The 18,331-nt window shown below is 48.4% G+C and overlaps 5 protein-coding genes across 9 annotated transcripts; 2 read left to right on the forward strand and 3 right to left on the reverse strand.

Moving 5' to 3' along the window:
• The first annotated feature begins 455 nt into the window (after positions 1-455).
• Positions 456-16,587, forward strand: CG17841 (uncharacterized protein). 2 transcript variants are annotated; one of them, NM_132394.4, is made up of 4 exons: positions 456-1,163; positions 14,063-14,513; positions 14,585-14,914; positions 14,986-16,587. In NM_132394.4, the coding sequence occupies exons 1-4, from the start codon at positions 760-762 to the stop codon at positions 15,088-15,090; spliced, it is 1,290 nt and encodes a 429-aa protein (NP_572622.1). In that variant the 5' UTR covers positions 456-759; the 3' UTR covers positions 15,091-16,587. The 2 variants fall into 2 exon arrangements, with proteins under 2 accessions (NP_572622.1, NP_001356938.1); NM_001369989.1 differs by having other exon boundaries at positions 14,986-15,332.
• On the reverse strand, positions 4,121-7,720 carry CG32686 (uncharacterized protein). 2 transcript variants are annotated; one of them, NM_167227.3, is made up of 2 exons: positions 6,746-7,720; positions 4,121-6,681 (listed from the first exon to the last, which is right to left on the reverse strand). In NM_167227.3, exon 2 carries the CDS (start codon positions 6,486-6,488, stop codon positions 4,329-4,331), a length of 2,160 nt encoding a protein of 719 aa, NP_727414.1. In that variant the 5' UTR covers positions 6,489-6,681; positions 6,746-7,720; the 3' UTR covers positions 4,121-4,328. The 2 variants fall into 2 exon arrangements, with proteins under 2 accessions (NP_727414.1, NP_727413.1); NM_167226.2 differs by having other exon boundaries at positions 4,121-7,720.
• CG2898 (uncharacterized protein) lies at positions 7,778-9,032 on the forward strand. Its single transcript, NM_132395.2, has one exon. It carries the CDS (start codon positions 7,902-7,904, stop codon positions 8,955-8,957), a length of 1,056 nt encoding a protein of 351 aa, NP_572623.1. The 5' UTR covers positions 7,778-7,901; the 3' UTR covers positions 8,958-9,032.
• CG32681 (uncharacterized protein) lies at positions 9,055-13,756 on the reverse strand. The gene has a single exon (NM_167228.2). The coding sequence runs from the start codon at positions 13,658-13,660 to the stop codon at positions 9,140-9,142; it is 4,521 nt and encodes a 1,506-aa protein (NP_727416.1). The 5' UTR covers positions 13,661-13,756; the 3' UTR covers positions 9,055-9,139.
• Psf3 (Partner of Sld Five 3) lies at positions 15,757-18,265 on the reverse strand. 3 transcript variants are annotated; one of them, NM_001298154.1, is made up of 3 exons: positions 17,355-18,265; positions 16,892-17,286; positions 15,757-16,830 (listed from the first exon to the last, which is right to left on the reverse strand). In NM_001298154.1, the coding sequence occupies exons 1-3, from the start codon at positions 17,455-17,457 to the stop codon at positions 16,690-16,692; spliced, it is 639 nt and encodes a 212-aa protein (NP_001285083.1). In that variant the 5' UTR covers positions 17,458-18,265; the 3' UTR covers positions 15,757-16,689. The 3 variants fall into 3 exon arrangements, with proteins under 3 accessions (NP_001285083.1, NP_001259406.1, NP_572624.1); NM_001272477.1 differs by having other exon boundaries at positions 17,355-17,553; NM_132396.2 differs by having other exon boundaries at positions 16,275-16,830; positions 17,355-17,553.
• Positions 18,266-18,331: the final 66 nt, after the last annotated feature.

An 18,331-nucleotide genomic window follows, 5' to 3' on the forward strand; every position in this document is an offset into this window, starting at 1 on the left:
GCTTTATTAAAAAAAAAACATATTTAATACATATATGCTGATTGAATGAATGCACGCTCGAGTACAGTGCGGACCATAAGTAAATATTAGTTACTTGTTTTGTTTTATCCCGTAAGTCCCTTCGAATGCTGCTGTGTATTTTTAAATGTTGCAAAATAATTAAAGACAATTTCGAAGACTTTTTCAAAATGTCAAGATATAATCCCCGTGATGGGCTAAAGCCGTGACACAAACCAACGGCTAGTGGTATTCTTATCGTTATCGCTGCAGTTATGTCTTGCAAATATTAAGCTATATATAAGTGCCGTTACTATGCCCAAAATTAGTCCGAGCTCAATTTGATAATTGATATTACAAATTTGAATTAGTTTGCATTTCATCAGGGGTGCTCTCCCAAAATCAAGTTTGGTATTTAAAGTGCGCTTGGTGTGTGGCCACACCGGCCGATAGGCACGCACAATCGAAGAACGATTGCCACCGATTGGTTGCGACGACGAATCCGCACGAATCCATGAGCCCTCGCACCGCCGAGTCTTCCAGCTCCTCCCGATCGCCCAGTCGTCCAATCGCCATGTCCCAGACGCAGTGCCGCCTGTAAACAACCGCCGAGTGAAGTCCGCAGCCCGCAGTCATCGGTAGCAGCAGCGTCAGGAGTCCGGAATCCGTTTCTCGGTTTCCGCAACAGGTTGCGTCGCCTTCGCCAACAGAAGGTTTTAGTGCGAGCTTTGATCAGAGCGTGGAGTGCGTATACGCGCCAGGATGCAGCAGCGCCGACAGCCGGCGAATGGCAACGGCAGAGGAGGAGGAACCACCGCCGCCGTCCGTACGGAGGAGCAGCAACAACAGCAGCAGCCATTGAGTCAGGATGCTGGCGCCAAGGAGGCGGGCAGCACGCCGGGCAAGGCAACGGGACGCGGCTGCTATTTCTCGCTGGCCTTCTCCATCGGTTCGATGGGCCTGGCCTGCGGCAGCCTGTGGCAGATACCGAACAGCAGTGACCGCATCTCGCTGCAGCGCGGCCTGGTGCTCACCTCGCTGGGATTCATCTATTTTGTCTCGCTAACGGACTTCTGCAACAAATACCTGCTGGAGACGACGCATGGACAGCGCTTTCGTCGCAAGTACCGCCTGATGATGTCCGACGTCCTGGAGATAACCAACAAGTGAGTAGGAGTGGACGCCCACGCAATGCACGGATGCGGCTGTCTTGCACGCACATTAGTATCGATTTTCCCGCACTGCCACCCACACACGCACTTACTGCACTTGCGTTATGCAGCCGAACGGGGTATTGGCGGGTGGTGGGGGCTTTCCATCCAAATAACTCTGTGGCAGCCAATAGTTGCCCTTTTCTCGACCACATGATCTACGCAATCTATTTATGCGTTTCTAATACTTATATAAGTTCATAATTATAGACACTTCTGTGTTGGCTAAATCATTACCATGAGTGCAACTGGAGCGATTTAGTTAAATTCTCATGTTACTCATATTTCCACACAGACTTAGTTAGACTTTTGGGTTGAAATTCAGATAGCTAAAGATACAGCTAGATGCTGTCATCGATTACGTAGGTAATTGTTGGCCCAAGTAACAGGTAGTCTCACCATCAATCATATTCCCGCCTTACGTCTTTGGGCGAGCATGACGATGACTCACCCAGTGACATTACGCTGCGGAGCTTAATTAGGTTAGACTATGAAGTGGAAACCTACCCAAGTGGCTACCCTCCCTACCTTCAGTCTTATCTTGGGCAATTTATTAGCGGGCGCGAGTTAATAGTGAGTGCCTAGCCCAGTTTTAAGTACGCATTTTGGAGGGCACTTGCTCATCGACGTGTAGACAGATGGAATCGAGCGCGCTCGGCTGGACGCTGGCTGGTGTCCCCGACATTCGGCAATGGCGTTCCTTAGCCGACACTGATTTATATCATCATCTCGAGCACAGCGACATGCGGGTCAAGGTCTCGTGGCGGGCGTGGGATGTGGGCGGTGGGCGGTTGGATAGAACGGGTTTTGGCTCAAGGCGAGTCGGGTTTCGAAACGGAATAATTGCGTGGAGAACAAGCATCCATCGACTTGACGACGCATTTAACTAGCCAGTGAAACATGCTCCAATTTCGCAAAGCACAAATATATCCTGAAATTCAATTGTCCATTTGGCAAAAGGCATTTGTGATCTATTCTCCCTTGCTTGAGCGAGTGAAATTATTTCACAGCTTTTCAATTCATCTGATGCAAGCGTACAAAACGGCCATTTATTAGTAATTGCCCAACTATGGAGTGCCCCTTGCCTAACTATTACCCCCGCAGTCCAAAGTGTTAATTAAACTGTGTGTAGAATTGTTTAACGCGCTTAAATTGAGTTTCGCTCTCTTCTCATTTCGTATCTACTCCCCTCCTGCCCTCATCACCGCCAACTGCGATTACAAACATGCACATTTGTCATGATGAAACAGAGAGTGCCGGTCTATATGGGTAACGCCATGTGTGCCCAATTGCTGTACAGGTGTTATACAACCCGATCTCTGGACGGGAATTGGCTCAATCTGCTTTATCAGTAGACTTGGATAAGCGCTCATCACATGCTTTCTTCCACAATGAGGTGTATACTAGATCTTGGGTTCTCTTCTTTACCATTTGTAAAGACTTTTCCCTTTCTCAATTTAAGTTGAGCTACAGAATTTACTGCCTTAGTTATGCTATTCAAATTGTATGCATGGAATCTATTAGTATCCGCATGACCCGGGTTACGCATCTAATCATCAAAGACCCTGCCAGACGACCCAATTTCCTGGTGGCTAATTGATTCACCACGATCGTTGTAAGTCCAACAGACGCACTTCACCTCCACGCTGGGCGATAAGGCAATCAGCCGGGGCTCTAGTGATTGGCCCCGCCTATCTGCCCGTCCTCTATCTATCTATCTATCCGGGTCTGTCTGCTCTGGCTTCTGCTATCGGGGAAACGAATCGATTTGGGTGAGTGAGTGCATCTAGCATTGATAAGCGGCTTGTCGTTAGATGCTTAGAAGGAGGCTTTCGAAAAGCTCGAGAATATTGCGAGGAAAAACTGGGTATGACAACAAACAACAACAAGCAACCAAACAACGTAGAACTATTTAAAAAAAATTTTCCATCGCCACTACTCGCCATTTCCCCGAGCCCTTGACTTTCGTCATAAATCTTAATTGGACATAGTTGAGGCTATTTGTTTATTTACATTACCGCTGGCTCGCTTGGATTGTGGACATTCGTGGCGCTTTGATGGCGACTCAGTAACCGATATCTAAATCACATTCGATACGATTCGATTGCCCTATCGTGGCCCAACCCAGATATTATACAGCACCTGTACGCGAATACATATAGATTCGCATGTGTAACATACATATGTGTATATATATAGTGGGTATAATATAGCCGACGACTATATAGTAAAATGCGCAGCCGGTAGCGGGGCGCAGTGACACCTTTTGGGACCATTCATTAGGTAGAACCGGCTGCGCTTCTAATTGGAACTAATGCCCACATTCGATGTGGGGGACTTTGCAACGGTTCTGTTGGCCTGAGGCCGAGTCCGATTCTGATTCCGATTCTGATTCCGATACCGATTCAGTGCCAGAATGCTACTAGTGCTCCAGGGTGCGTCCAAGGTTAAGTGATCACTTTGCACTAGGCGGCGGAATCACATTTGACTAATTGATTGCGTGGGCAAATGGGTCAACATCTATTGTAGTCGCAGAAATGATGTCAAAAGTTATGGACTAAATCCCCAGTATTACATTGCTATACATTTCTTTTAATATTGACCATTAAAGCTGTATTGGTTCTATTAAAACATTAACCAATTATTATCGAAGCACTTCAGCTAATTTGAGTCTATTTCAAGCGGCTTCATTACGACTTGGGGGGTTGGGCAATCGCTTCGTATTAGTTGGTGGCGCCAGTTCTGCGCTAATGACCAACATCCTGGCATTGAGCAATCGCCACAGCAGGACCTTGGCCGGTTCCACCACCCTTGACCTTTCGCAGGTGCGCCTGGTGGTGAAGTCATCGTCATTGCCATTGCGTGGAAACCCTATGTGAGTGTATATGGATATGTAGAACTTGAACTGGAGTGTGCTTAGCTGGTATTATGTTACCATTTATAATTGAGTGGTAGTTTATTCAAAGCCTACAAAATCACGTATAATTTGTAAAGGTTAAAAAAAGGATTGATTTTTCACATCTATGTATGCTATGGAGATCAATAGAAATTGCTTAGTTTAGCTTGTGGTCCACGATGCCGGATACTTGGTGGTCAACTCCAGATTGCGCAAACCTCTTATCACTTACGCAACTTGCCCCTTCCCTTGGACTTGGACTTCCTCTTCTTGGAGGGGCGAGAGGTTTTGGTCTTGGTTACGCCACAGTTGCTGCTCGAAGTTAAGCTGATGCTGATGGAGCTGCTGCTCAAGTGGAACTCACTTACTTCTGCCTCGACAGGATGAAAGCTCACTGATTTGGTTGTTCCCTCTTTGCGTTCCTCCTCCTTTTGAACCGGCTTCTCATCCAGTAGCTTTTGCTCCGTCTGTTCGATGTCGTCATAGGTTATGGCCTGAATCATTGGCTCATCTGGCAGAATAAAGTGGTCCGAGTCCGCCACGGAGTGTCCGAATTGCACCGGAGAATGAAATGACATGGGAGCACCGGTAGCCGTGCACAGACGTTTAGGTTCTGGTTGATAGTTGACTGGTTTTGGCAAACGCGAACCAGATTTCCATATGGAGGACACCTGCTGCAGGGAGTTCATATCACTTTTAGGCGCGTCACCGTCTCCAACGCCCAGGCTATGCACCGATGTAGGCACCTGGTCAGCGCCACCGGCAGCGCGAGCTTGGCGATTGGAGCGTCGACGACGAGCACGAGATGATCGATCCTCGGGATATGGCATCTGGGCCAACTGCTCCATCATCGACTTGTAGCGGGCATCCAGCTTGAGCGGTGGCACCTCGTACGGACCATTTAGAACTGCCTCGGGATCTACGAATATCTTTGGCTTAACTGCCGGTTGTGGTGATGGCTCCTTAACCTGCGGTGGATCCTCCAGCGGCACAGGCACTCCGCCCAGTGCTTTCAGCTCGGGATCTATCTTAGGTGATCCCTCCTCCGCTGCCTTTAACTGCTCTTCTTCGCTGGCCGCTGCAGCTGCTGCCGCCGCTGCTGCTTTTCTACTTGCCCGCCTCGAGCGTCGATTGGGCGAAGTGGGAGCGTTAAGTTGACGCACCATTGGGCGGTAAAGGTAGCGAACTACCTGTGGCTTCCTGCCACGCTTTAGGGGAATAGACACGAAGTACTGGTAGCTCATATCGATGCCGTCTTCCATGGTACGAGGCACTTTGTGCTGTTCCTTCCTAATGATCTTGCCAACAATTGGAGATTCTGGTTTTTGCGGTTCTGGGGGAGGCAGAACTTTAGGGATTCCAGTGGATGTCGAGGGCTGGCGCGGTCTATTGACCGAAACGGAAGGTGGTCTCCGGGCTGGAAATCTCGATAAAGTTTTGCTCTCTTCAATGTACGGATTCCTTGATATTCCTGCCTTCGACTCTCTGGACCTCGGAAGCAAAGAGCTTTTCGATGGATTCCTCATTGGGTGCCTTCTAGTCTTTGGCGGCATTACATACTGATTCATTGAATGATTAACTCCAGTTGAGTCCCTTGGAAGGCTTATCATATGATTCACAGATGGGCTCTTTGATTCATTTCTCTGCTGACTTGCCGCTCTCACCGTTCTTTGGTTTATATATTGCCTGGGATGTTCAATTGATTCGTCTAAATAAGGATTCGTCACTTCATTCTTGTGCAGATTAATCGTAGATGAGTTTGGTTGCTCTATTGGTTGAATAACCCACGAATCCTTTGTAGGTTCGTTTGTCGAAGCACCTGATTGATTTCTTGGCTGATCCATGATTAGATAAATGGAAGCTTTTCTAAAGGGATCCTTTGGTCCGAATGCTTCATACGTATCACGATCCTTCGGTAGATTGTCTTTCGATTTGTGCATCATGGCAGCTTCCTTCAGTTGAGCGGTTAGCTGATTGACGACATGATTTACCGACTGACTGATTGGTATCGGTACCTTAACCATGGGACTGAACTTTGGTGGCGAAATCGATTGGACCATGGGTGCGTTCATGGCCAGCTTAGTTTTGGCGTTTCCTTTCTGCACGGTCAGCTTTTTCTTCTCCTTCTCCTTCTCGTTATCCTTCTCCATGGGAATTTCCGGCGATTCGACGTCACCTTTCGATGCGACAGGCTGGATGAGCCTCATCACCGTTGAGGTTAGCTTAATGGACTTGCTACCCAATGCCCCTTGAATTCCAGGATTCTGTTGCACGGTGCTGGACGTCCTGATCCCATTGATGCACTCTATCACACTGGTCTTGCTGCTGGTCGTGTTCGAGTGGGGACTTGAGGTGGACATGCTACTCCTTACACCGTTCTCCATGGTACAGCAGCTGGAAGCGTTGCTAATGGTTGGGCTCTGAAGGCGACTCTGGCTGGTAGCGGGACTAGCGTCCGGACTGGGAGAGCAGGATTCCAGCCCGGTGGCGGGTATCTTGGTTACGGTTCTGGCATCACGCAGCGCCACATCCTTTACCTCCGCAATTTCGTTTGAACTGGTCGAGATGCTTGGCGATCTAAAGGATGATTGTTGGGACAATGGACTTGGTAACCTACTGGCTGACCAGTTGGGGGACCTACTATGTGAACGACTGCTGGACTGGGCTCTAGTTTTTCGGCTATCCATCTGGCGCAGCTGTGCCTGCATCAGCTGATCGACGTGCATGATCCTCTGGCTGGGCACACGGAATATGCGCGATGTTCGTCCCTTGATCTTTGTCCGCCCAACCTGTTCAGCCGGCAAAGACATCAGTAGCTGCGACCTGTGCAGATGGCCACTGCTACTGCTCCCGTCCAAATCACCAGCGTGATCCTCTTTGCGCTCCTGCGATCCGCTGGCCTGTTCCTTGAAATTATCCTCGGAGGAGGACTCGCTGCACGGCGCAAAGTTATCCGATGGCTTCATGATCCACTTAGCCTCGTCTAGGCGCCGCGATATGGGTATCCTTGCAGAAGTCGGTGGAGCTGGCCTTCGACGCAACGTGGATGTGGCAGTGGTTTGCATAACACCCCTTGCAGGAACACCACCACCAGTTGCTCTCTTGGGCACTGCCTTGCCAGCTTCTGCTGTCACCGCAGTTGCAGGACTTGCTCGATTCGGTGGTCTCTTGGGCACAGCTCCAGCTGCTGATGGTCCACTAGCACCATTCGATGGTCTTGGATTCGATTTGACTGGCGGCTGTGATGCACTCGTTCCTCCTCCTAGTCTTGAAGCTCCTGCTGCACCTGGTACATCTGCGTCCTTTGTGGGCTTTGGATTTCTTTGGCTTGGTGGTTTCGATGGAGCACCACGTGCTGTTGGCTCGCCACCTTTTGCGGCGACACCAGTTCCTGTTTTGGTCTGGAGCGCCTTGTTTCGATTTACTGGATAACGGCGGCCTCCGCCCAAGAATTTTGACATTTCCGTAGACATTGCGTTTACGCCGAAAGTTTTGTAATAGGTCTCTTGGTCGAACGGGAATTTCAATTGATCTCAAAATTTAGTTTTTGTACTTTTTCTCAATGGTTGAAAACGATTTTGTTGAATTTTTATGCAATAATTTAACATAATGATTGGTAAAGAGAATAAATAGGAATGACATTTAGTAGAGTTACATAGCTACTTTGATGTGAAAAAAAAAAAATATGTTCGAATTGTCCAAGTTAAGTCATGGCTATGTTTTCAATCTGGATATCAAACTTTCGATAAACCCATCAACAAATCCAAATTTGTAGTTTCTCGGCGAGATTGTGGGAGATGTGCTGTGCACCGATGTGTGGGCCCTCGGTCTGCGGGCCTTCGATGTGCAACCCGCCCGCTTGTCGTGTGCCACTGGAGCCACTGCATCCGTCAACAGTCTACCACTGCTGTCCGTCCACGAAGTGCACGCTGTGCTGTAATAACGAATCAAAACACGAGTGCCACTGCACCTGCCAGCGCAACAAGCACATCGTGGAGGCGTTCAGCTGCCTGTTCCGGGTTAGCAAGTTCCAGATCCTGACCACCCTCTTTCTACTGGCCTATCATGAGAGCAGACCGCTGCCGCGCTTTCCGCGCGATCGCAACTGGTCGGTGATGGAGAACGTGAAGGCACCGTACTCGGAGTTGCACGACCTGAGGATCTACGACAGCCTGTTCGATCGCTGTGGCAACCGCATCGATCCGCTCGACCAAAAGAACACGTACAAGCTGTTGCGCCTGATCTTTCTCGGTCCAGTGCTGGTGCCCGATCAGCAGGCACAGCTACTGGCCATGCTGTACACGCTAAATGCCCATGCCGTCTGTCCCGTGGATCTCAATGGCCTGCTATCGGTACTGCAGTATGTGAAGCTGGATGAGCTGGTGTGCGGCATCTTGGAGCAGGACGGACGAGCGAAACGTTTCCACAGCGGGCGGCAGTGCTTGGAGCTGTGCAATCTCTACCAGAAAGTGGTCGCCACGGACAAGGATGCGGTTATTAAAAAGCATCGCCGTCGCAAGGAGAAGTCCAAGAGCAAGGATTCGGAGGCACAGAAGAAGCCGCGTAGAACCATCACCGCGCAGATATACTGCACGCGTCGCGTTCCGGAGCCCGAGGATGTTAGCTCACGGATCGAGACTATCACTCCAATCGTACGCAGTACAGCCACCTCGTTGCGTCGCTCCTCCAACAAGAAAAGCTGGATGCCGGTCAATCGGAGCAGCATTAATAACTCGGAGAAGGGATCTCGCCGGGGTTCGCGCAATCTCGCGGGTTCACCGAAGAGAAACAAGCCGGAAGTGTCCAATGTGGGAGTGCGAATGCAGGGCGGCGACCGCCAAAGAACGAAGTGAAGCCACAGTGATTTATAAGTCTCCCCCATCTGTTTTTAATCTCGGTCCATCTACATTTACTAAATTCCGTAATGCAAATGGTTTTTCTTCTCATCTACTATGATTTATTGATCACAAATTAGTGGTATACTGATACATAGAATCCTGTACATCCGGACATATCATGTCCATGTCCATGTCAGTTATATTCTGCGCTTACACCGCGGACTAGGCAGATACTCCCCGAGCACTTGCTCCTCGAGGAGACCTGTGTAGGTGGGCGGGATGACCATGGTATCTTCCGAGGGCCTGCGCAGTTGTCCGTGCCTCCAGTCCAGGCTGTCATCTGCGTCCGCATCATCGTCACTGGAGGATTGTATGGTATCGGAATCATTGTCACCCGACTGCTGCATATTTCTGGATGGGATTTCGGAAGAGGCGCGTTTTGCTCTCAAGCTCTCGAAAAATATGGCAAGTGGCGAGAGATTGGACATTTTCTTCGGTTCATTAGCTAAAGGAGAAGCTCCTGCGACTTGCCGTCCTCCACCTTCCATCCTGAACGACGATTGGTCCCTTTCCGTATTTCCCCTTGCATTACAACTGGTGGTTGTTTCATTCCTCAACGGATAATTCTCGTAGTATGTCGATGTGGATGGTCCCCTGTAAAGTGGAAAATCATGTATGCGGTTTTTCGCCCCTTGAGCTTGTAGATGGCAGGCATCGTTTGAGTGGAGCATCCCCCTCATCTGGTTTTGATACGGCCTGGTTGACAATGTAGGATTCTGTTCTTGGCTGTAGCCTCTTTGATGGTAGTAATCCAGTTGCGGATTGTGTCCCGATCTAGGCCTAGTTCCACCCAGAGCTTTGACCACACCTTTAAGACCCTGAGCGGCGGCTCTTATGGCTCCAGCTCGATCCCTTCCCAGCCCTTCTTGATATGTCGCCTGACCAGAGTAGGAGTTATTCCGTGGACTATTCTGCATGACGTAGTTGTTTTGCGTATAATACGGCGAGCCATCAACCTGATCTTCCCACCTTTGGTTAGGATCGTTTGTATAGTGACAAGGTGCTTGGTACTCTGGAACCCATTCTGTGGTTTGCTGAACTGGTGGGTTTTCGAGATGATACTGCGTATACTCTGGACACATGGCCAAATTTTGGTGTTTCAAAGGTGGAGGCGGTGGACGTGGACGCTGAGTGCGCAGTAGAGTGCGAGCGTGGTGATGCTGTTGTGGCTCCCATCTCATAGCATCACTGAATAACATGGCCTTATGACGTCGGCACGCACATGGAAGTGGAGAGGATCTGGTCTGTAGATATGATGCATCCAGCGGCTGACTTGGCTGATGAGTGTGGTATCTGCAGCAACAGCAATAATCTTCCTGCTCTTCCTCTTCCGCATTGACCACCTCATGTGATGGCTCCACACTGGCCACCGAGGGAGCAGGAGCACAGGGACATCGCACACTATCCGTATTGGAGCTGAGTGCCCGGATGGAGGTGGTGGAGCGCAGGGAGCGACAACTACACCGTGATCCAGACATTTGACTTCCCGGCTGCGTGTCCGTGTAGTATCTGCGACCCGTCTCCAAATGCGATGGTGCCGTGCTGCGAAGCGATGCCTGATATTGAATTGGCGCCTTCTTCATGGCCGATTTCAGAGGTGAGCTTCGGCACTGGGATTGGGAATCCGGCCGCGACCAAGCTCTGGAGTACTGACTGGAGTAGACATCGGAGTTGAAGGGATACGTAGAGTTATATTGAAATCGTTGCTTTTGTTCCCGCTTCTTTGCGGGCTCCCGACTTTTTGGTGTCCAGGAAGATGGATCCGAAATGTTAGGAGCATCTAAAGCATGCTCTCGTTGCGATTGTTCGAAGGAACTGCAGGAGGATTGTCTCTTCTGACATCGCTTTTTGCTTGGACTCGGATTTGAGAGCTTCGCTTCTTGTTGTCTATTCGGAGATGTTCCTCTTGATGATCCTTTGGGTGATGTCGTCTCATCTTGTTGCATGCAACTGGGATTTGAGGAATACGGCGCTTGGTTTTCCCCCTTGCTGGTGCTTGGTAGCTCCTGACTCATCGCTAATGGAACAGCGTTTTCCACCTGAGACCTTCCCAGGCTAAGGGAACTACTGCCCTTGGCCGGGGGAGTTTCCCTGCCGGGCTCATGATCCTGCTTCTTTTTCTTGACTCTTCCAAGACTACGTAGCTTCGTTGTGGCTGAGCTAGTGATGTTTAATCCCTTGGCGTTGAATTCATCTGGCAACAATGTACCTATTATCCTCGGTTTAGATTTTGGCGTTATTATGGTTTTCGAATGGGATTCGGCTTGAGCCTTGGACTGTTCCGATGAAGCTTCAGTGCCTGAAGCTGCTTCACCTTGATCTTTCGTTCTGTTCGATGCTTTAGTTGTAGATACTGGACTCGATCTACTGGACCTACTTGAACCCTGTTTAGGATTGGGTCTCTTCTTCGCCACACGCTTCATTAGCTGATGGAAATCATTGGCCAGATAGCAGGCCCTGGTTCGATGTCCACACTTGGAGTTATCCACCTTACTGTTCGACTTCCTTGTAACCTCGGAACTTTGGAGCACCTCTTGTTGTGCTTCAGCCAGTGCAAAAGTGCAATTACTAACGGGCGGAAGTTGGTAGGATTCCTGCGGCAGTGCCCATTTACAGTCGGGATGGCATTGTGTCGCCTTCAATTGAGGTTGCTCCTGCTGGACTTGATTCCAACCCGCTAAAGTTCGTTCGCTGGCGGGTGTGCGAAATGTTAAGGATTGTTCGCTATATGCCTGCTCACGGATAACTTCGCTATCCGGATGACAGTTCTGGAAACCATTATCGGAAAAAGACTCGGGTTTCAGTGTGGTGCTGCTGGTCCCCTCCTCGAACCTATCATTCCAATCCCCCTTGGACTTTTTCCAGCTGCAGGGTGCCGGCTGTGAGGCTAAATGGAATGGCATACTTGTTCCCCGGTCCTCCTTTTGCCGTTTCTTGTTCTGACGCATTTGACCGTAGCGCTCCCGGTTTTGTTGGTAGTTCACATTCAAATTGTAGAGTAGATGACGGCCTGGTTCAATGCAACGCTTGCAGATCCCTGTGAATCCACTGAGGATGCCCCTTGGCTGGTGTCGGCACTGGCATTTCCTGGGCATTTCGGGCGAATGAGCAGTTGATGAAGTAGGTGAATAGACGGGCGAAGAAGCGGTTGGATTGGCGGGCACTGGAAGAGCTGATGGATAGGAAGGGGGCGGAGAAAAACTCGTGGGAACATAGGCAGTTCGGTATGACTGCGACTGTCGGCGAAAACAGTTGGGGAATCTCCTCCTTCGTTCGGGATTCGTTTGCTTCCTGTCCTTTTGGTCACCTCTTCGGCCCTGCCATCTTTCAGAGTTACTATTCTCAGAGAAACTCGACGATTGGAAAGTCTGTCCACTGTCCACTTGCCGGACCTCCTGATCATCCGCTTTGTTCTGCTGCTTGTCCAACCGCTTCGTTCGCCTTTGTTTCTGTCGCTCATCTTCGAATGTGGTTGACTCGACCTTGAATTCCGTTCGCGTTTCCTTAGTTACCAAGCATGAATCATTTGTGCAGCTTTCATTGGTACAGTAGTTCTTCTTCAGCTTCTCTGATTTCTCCTTAAAAGATTTTGAACCTTTCTTTTCCGCCGTCTTCTTGGCGGGTTGCTTTAAGTCCTCCGTTTGCCGTGATTCGAATGGTGACCACGCTGGAGGCAACACAGTTGTGGCCACCGTATCGTCGCCCAGAAATCGATGCTTCAAATTCGGATGGCGCTCCCCACATGGACAATATGCCTCAGTGTCGCCCCAGTGATGCATCGAGATTCCGTAGAGCGGGCAGCTCTCGCTCATGGCCGCCTCGTAGCTGGCGAGGATGCGAAAGAACTCCGGCGAAATGCGTCGGAAGCGCGCCGGATCGAGACGCCGTTGTGGCGCCTGGCGCAAGTCGAACTTGCGTCGCAGGCACGGCAACAGCGGCTCCGTCCGGAGTGCATCCAAACAATCGCTGGCCATGGGCTGTCCATCGGCCTGGAAGAGGCAGTCCAGGGATGAACCTTCTCGTCGCTTCAGGCAGGAACAGCTGCCTCTTCTCGATGGACAACGATGGCCATGCCTCTCCCAGTGGAATCTCCTTCGCTTGGGACTCTTACTTTGCATCTCCTCCGTTTGGGCATTGCCGATGAGAAAGGGATTACCATTACCACCTCGAGTCTCCGTGGTGGGAATGCATGCTGCCACCTTGCCTCCGCACTCCTCTGCATCCTTCATTTGGCTAGCCACTGGACTTGATGCTCCGGACTTGCTGGCTTGTTGTTGCTGGCGACAAGGAGTCGAGCTACTCGACTGTTTCTGTCCGGACTTCTTGCTGTCCTTATCGGCCAATCCGTCACTCAGGGCGGCCAGCTCCTCGGGGCTTAGCTTGTCCAAAAATACTTTCTGCTTGCGGAACCACTCGGTGGCTAGATCGGGAACAAGTAAACGCTCCGATTTCCGGCTTCCGCCGGACAAGAGCTGCTCGAAAAGCGAGCAACGGGACGCCTTGCCTTCGAGTGAAGATGGCGGCGGAAAATTGCTCATGCCCTTCTTGACGAAGCGGTCCAGACAGCCGGTGGATCGGGAGGTGCCGGTCTCCAGCAGCTGGGTTAGGTATTGCCGCATGGCTCGTTCCGGTCCAGGATCACATGGCTCCATTTCCATTGCCTTGGGATGAGGGTAAAGATGACAATTGGCTGGGATGACTTCTTCTGGTTGGTTACCTAAAATTTTGATGATTTTCCAGATAATTTATGAGTTTTGTCGAAATCCGAAGGTTCAATTGAATTTTGAGTCATAAGAACGAAATCGCAAAATGTGAATTTAAGTCCAAGACTTACAGTCTTGATACGATAAGGTAAAATGCGTCATACTAGATTATTTCTACAATATATTTTATCACATAATTGGAGCATAAGATTTAGTACGTACACACACATATATGTTAAGGGGGGAATTATTATGTATGATTAATGCTAAAACAATATGAGATTTAGAGAAAAGGCTTCCTTATCCCATCGCATTGCTATCCAATGAATATAAATTAAAACTCGCCCATTTTTCCAGAATCGTCTCGGCAATCCAGGCCTCATTCTCCTTCTTCGTGGGACTCATCGTCTGCAAGTCGACGTGCACCAAATCCTTTGTATATGCATCCCACTTCTTGATGGAGGCGTACGGTTGGTTCGGCACTGCTTACTTTATGTACGACATCTGGTCGATGTACAAGGTGCACACCCAGAAGATCGCCGACAAGCTGCACCTGCTGCGCATTACCAAGGGTCAAGGGGCGGTGGTGAGCAATGGCCACGCCAATGGCAAGGTCAACGGCAAGTCGGCCAGCGGCAACAACAACGGCAGCACTCCAACGAATCTGCACGAGATCTGCGACTACGATGGAGCCTGTGTCCAGATACCCAAGGACGGCAGATGGGACTTTCTCAAGTACGTGGTCACGCACCCGGTCATGATGATACACCATGTCTTCATCGGAACATTTGGATTGCTGGTGGTGACGGTAAGCCGCCCAACTTGGCACATGCAACAACAAGATATGTATAGTTAATAATTGTAATATTCCGATTGCAGTACATTCGCGGTGGCGGTCACTGCATCTACAGCTACATGTTCATGATGGAGTTCTCCACGCCGTTCGTCTCGTTGCGCAGCATCCTGAGCACCATGCGCCTCAAGGATTCACGTGTGTACATCGCCAACGGTCTGCTGATGCTGGCCACCTTCTTCGTGTGCCGCGTCTGCATGTGGCCATACGTGATGTGGCGCTACAGCCTGGCCATTGAGGCTGCATCCCTGTGGTCGGCCATGTGGGGCCTGCCGCGAGGATGCCTCATCAGCATCGCTATACTGTTCTTGCCACAGCTCTACTGGTTCTATCTGATGGTTTTGGGTGCTCTCAAGGTGTGTGCCAGCTGAGATCGTATACATTGTATTGTGTCTTGCTCACATGCATGTGTCTCTTTCATTTTCAGGTCTTTCTACCGCAAAAGAGACGGCCGCCCAACGCAGTTCTATCGGCAAAGTCGGCGGCCGTGCCCACACCAACCCCCACCGCCCTTATAAATGGCAAAAATTAGTGCAAATTGTATTTATTTTGAGGCAGAGTTCCAGCCGCATCCGTTTTGCGGAGATCTTGCTATTGTTTATACATTTTTAATTATACAACAAGAACGACCCACTACTAACCGGAAAACTGAAAACCGGAAACAGAAAACCATGACGGACGGAGGATGAAAAAGGCAGCGGAAACGATGGCGACCTACAAATGAACCGAAGACCATGGACAGACCCTTAGTGTTAAATAAAGACATTATTTACTAAAAAAAAAACAAAAAAAAGAACGATAAAGATGAAAGTGAAGAACTAAGAACAAGAACAAAACTAAAACCAAATGCAGATAAAGCGAATAAACTATGTTGCTTATTTTTTGAAGCAAGCCCCTAACCATTAACGAATTAATGTTGCATTCAATTTCCGCTATATCCACGAAATCGATGTTGTTAACCGCCCCGAAAAATTGTCGAGGGGAATGAATGCTTGTGTTAATACCATAACCTGTTAGTAATATATATATTGCAAATGCAAATGCGGAAGAAGGATAACTGAGCATAGCATATGAAAGCCAAAAGAAATTGGCCAGATGCACAGCTAGGAATGTTCGATGTGCATATATTAATATACATATACATATATATATATATATTAATATTGTGAAAGTCACCAAGGATATATATATAGATACCAGATAACCGGGGACCGTAGATCATTTTTCGGCCATCTATGTAGAGAATATGGTCAAGTGGAAAACGATGTATATATATTTTCTGAATTGCATATCACGATATTTTACAAGACACAAGAATATTAGTAATCAGAATTTTAATTGTGCTACATTAGTATCTTCTTTATCTTATCGTTTAAATTCAAATGCTGTAAACTTGTTTGATATATTTCGATATGCTCATTTTGCGAAGCTTCTGATGTTCAGACAATTTGATATTGATTTGTTTTACTAGATTATCTTTATTAGGTTATCAAAGAAATGAAAAAAAAAACACATTTGTTACATTTTCCACCTACGAGTATAATATATATGTATATTGGCCTACTTTGTGCGCTTTAGCCTAACTTGCTTAGTTCATTACATTATACCATTGAAAACTCTTCCAAAATAAACAAATAGCACAATCCAGACTTATAAGCATTACGGTCCCTGAAATAGAAGTCCTATATTGGTTGCTTTTAAACGAACTACCTATGTACGCTGGACATTGGTGTATATGTTTATTTGTGAACTGTATGTGAAACTAGCACAAAATCAAATTTTAATTGAGCTTACAAGAATATAATTATATATGTAGTTAACTATTTATATGTAACAATGTGGCGCAACATCGCTTTGGCTTATTGCCAAGTCAATGAAAAACGCAGAACGGCAGCTCCTATGTGTTTTGTTTAAGACCGGTCCCGGATTGGATGCTTAGTTATGCGTAGATGTATGCGAAACCCATGTATTTTGAACTGTACAAATGGATTTAGCCGTGTGCATAGAGTAGATGAAAAGTGTATTTTTGAGAGGTCAGGCTGCCCTATGGCCACCGAACGAATGGACGAAATAAAGTTGCTACAGTTCCACAGTACATCAGTGGTCTGTTTTTGTTGTTTTACTCTGCTTGTTACAAGGTGGCCCGCTTGCTGTTGGGCAGAGCATCGCCCTCGTCATCGCTGCGATCCGCACGTCGCCGCTTCTTTTGGTGCTCCTCGACCAGCTCCGAGGTGCGAATCTTGTTGCCCGTCATCTGCAGCCATTCGATGTACTGAAATTATGTGATTAATATAACACTCCGTGCCCACTTGACTGGTAGTACAGCCACCCACCTGACTGTTGGTGCGCACTCCAGCCTCGTGCAGCTTGGCCTCGATGTTATCCAGTCGATGCTCCGCCTTGGCTGCCTGTCCGTCGCTCTTCGAGATGTCCAGGAGATGACGTACCCTCTGGCGCAGCGTTTCGAAGATGATGCGGCCGATGACATGGTTGCGATCGTAGGGCGTCAGATAGCGACCGAACTCGTAGAAGTACGGGTGCAGGCGTCCCAGCTCGATGTGCGTGGTCTCCGCCTCGCAGACGGCCTTATGCACATTGCGATAGATATCTGGCACGGCGACGGTGAAGTAGGCATTGTTTACCTTCAGCTCCTTGATGTACCACAACGGCAGATTGACCGTCCTGCCGGGCTCCAGGTCATCCGATTCCGCGCCGGAGTCCAGGAATCCTGCAAGCAACTCAATATTGTCGGATTACTGGCCAGAATGTGCGTGTCCGTCCAAGCCAATCACTTACCCATCCGCTGCAGCTTGGTGTTCACCCGACATTCCACCTTCTCCTGGGTCACGAATATGTCCTCGATGGAGTAATAGTTCGGAAAATAGTTCATTCCGTTCATTGCGCGGCCCAGCTTTATGATTCGTTTGGTGTTTACTTTAGGTAAATTCAATTTCTTAAGTGCGCGACCTATCGCCTATCGATATTAGATGCATTTTGCCGGGGTCTATCGAGGCAGAAACAGCTGTTTGCCTGGATGCCGAGGCACTCGATAGGTTTTATGTACTATATATATCGAAGCATTTATATGTATTATATGTAAATAGTTTTTCCGGAAAATTACTCTTATTTCAGCGCGAATTTTAAATTGCAGCCTGCACTTGACATTTTTTTATACATAAAATTACTAGTCAGGGTATAATTACTCAAAGTTGTAAATGATGTGGAACATGTGAACTCAGCTTAGTAATAGTAATTCGATACGATTGCAATTAGATGGTTACTTCTTCCGCAAGTTCTTAGGCTTATCTGCATCTTTCAAAAACAAATAAAAATAAAGGTTTCGTTCCCGGCAATGACTATTTTGACTTCAATTTCGAACAATTGATCTTAATCTAGCCGTATGATCATCAAGTCGTCGATAAAGTCGCCCATATTAAAAATCATCAATCCACTTGAGATCAAAAATAGCAAAGCCGCGTGCTTCGAGTTTTTCTTGTTGGCGACGAGGAACGGACAGATGGTCGAAAGAGCCATTTCGATTTAGCTATGTGTGTGCAAGGATTAGAGAAATGTGTGTGTAGTTAATATCAGTTAATAACGAAATCATAGGGAGCACACAACTTGTTCGGTCGAGATTTGAGTTCACAGTAAGAAGTTTGAAGGCACGAGCGTTGAAGTGCGAAAAAGGACTTTGACAGTTAACTCCCGCGTTGCTGAGCACTGGCTGGCTTCGTTGCCCATCGGACTATCGATAAAGTCGAACTGTAAAGCCG

This window comes from Drosophila melanogaster, chromosome X (genome assembly GCF_000001215.4).
Source record: "Drosophila melanogaster chromosome X".
In the NCBI taxonomy this organism is placed as follows: domain Eukaryota; kingdom Metazoa; phylum Arthropoda; class Insecta; order Diptera; family Drosophilidae; genus Drosophila; species Drosophila melanogaster.

Bases quoted from the DNA above. Each gene is read 5' to 3' on its own strand.
- CG17841 (NM_132394.4), top strand. From the start codon at position 760: ATGCAGCAGCGCCGACAGCCGGCGAATGGCAACGGCAGAGGAGGAGGA. The intron at 14,514-14,584 runs GTAAGCCGCCCA...TTCCGATTGCAG, and splicing joins TTGGATTGCTGGTGGTGACG to TACATTCGCGGTGGCGGTCA. The intron at 14,915-14,985 runs GTGTGTGCCAGC...TTTCATTTTCAG, and splicing joins TGGTTTTGGGTGCTCTCAAG to GTCTTTCTACCGCAAAAGAG.
- CG32686 (NM_167226.2), bottom strand. From the start codon at position 7,577: ATGTCTACGGAAATGTCAAAATTCTTGGGCGGAGGCCGCCGTTATCCA.
- CG2898 (NM_132395.2), top strand. From the start codon at position 7,902: ATGTGCTGTGCACCGATGTGTGGGCCCTCGGTCTGCGGGCCTTCGATG.
- CG32681 (NM_167228.2), bottom strand. From the start codon at position 13,660: ATGGAAATGGAGCCATGTGATCCTGGACCGGAACGAGCCATGCGGCAA.
- Psf3 (NM_001298154.1), bottom strand. From the start codon at position 17,457: ATGAACGGAATGAACTATTTTCCGAACTATTACTCCATCGAGGACATA. The intron at 17,287-17,354 runs GTAAGTGATTGG...AGTTGCTTGCAG, and splicing joins CACCAAGCTGCAGCGGATGG to GATTCCTGGACTCCGGCGCG. The intron at 16,831-16,891 runs GTGGGTGGCTGT...ACATAATTTCAG, and splicing joins GAGTGCGCACCAACAGTCAG to TACATCGAATGGCTGCAGAT.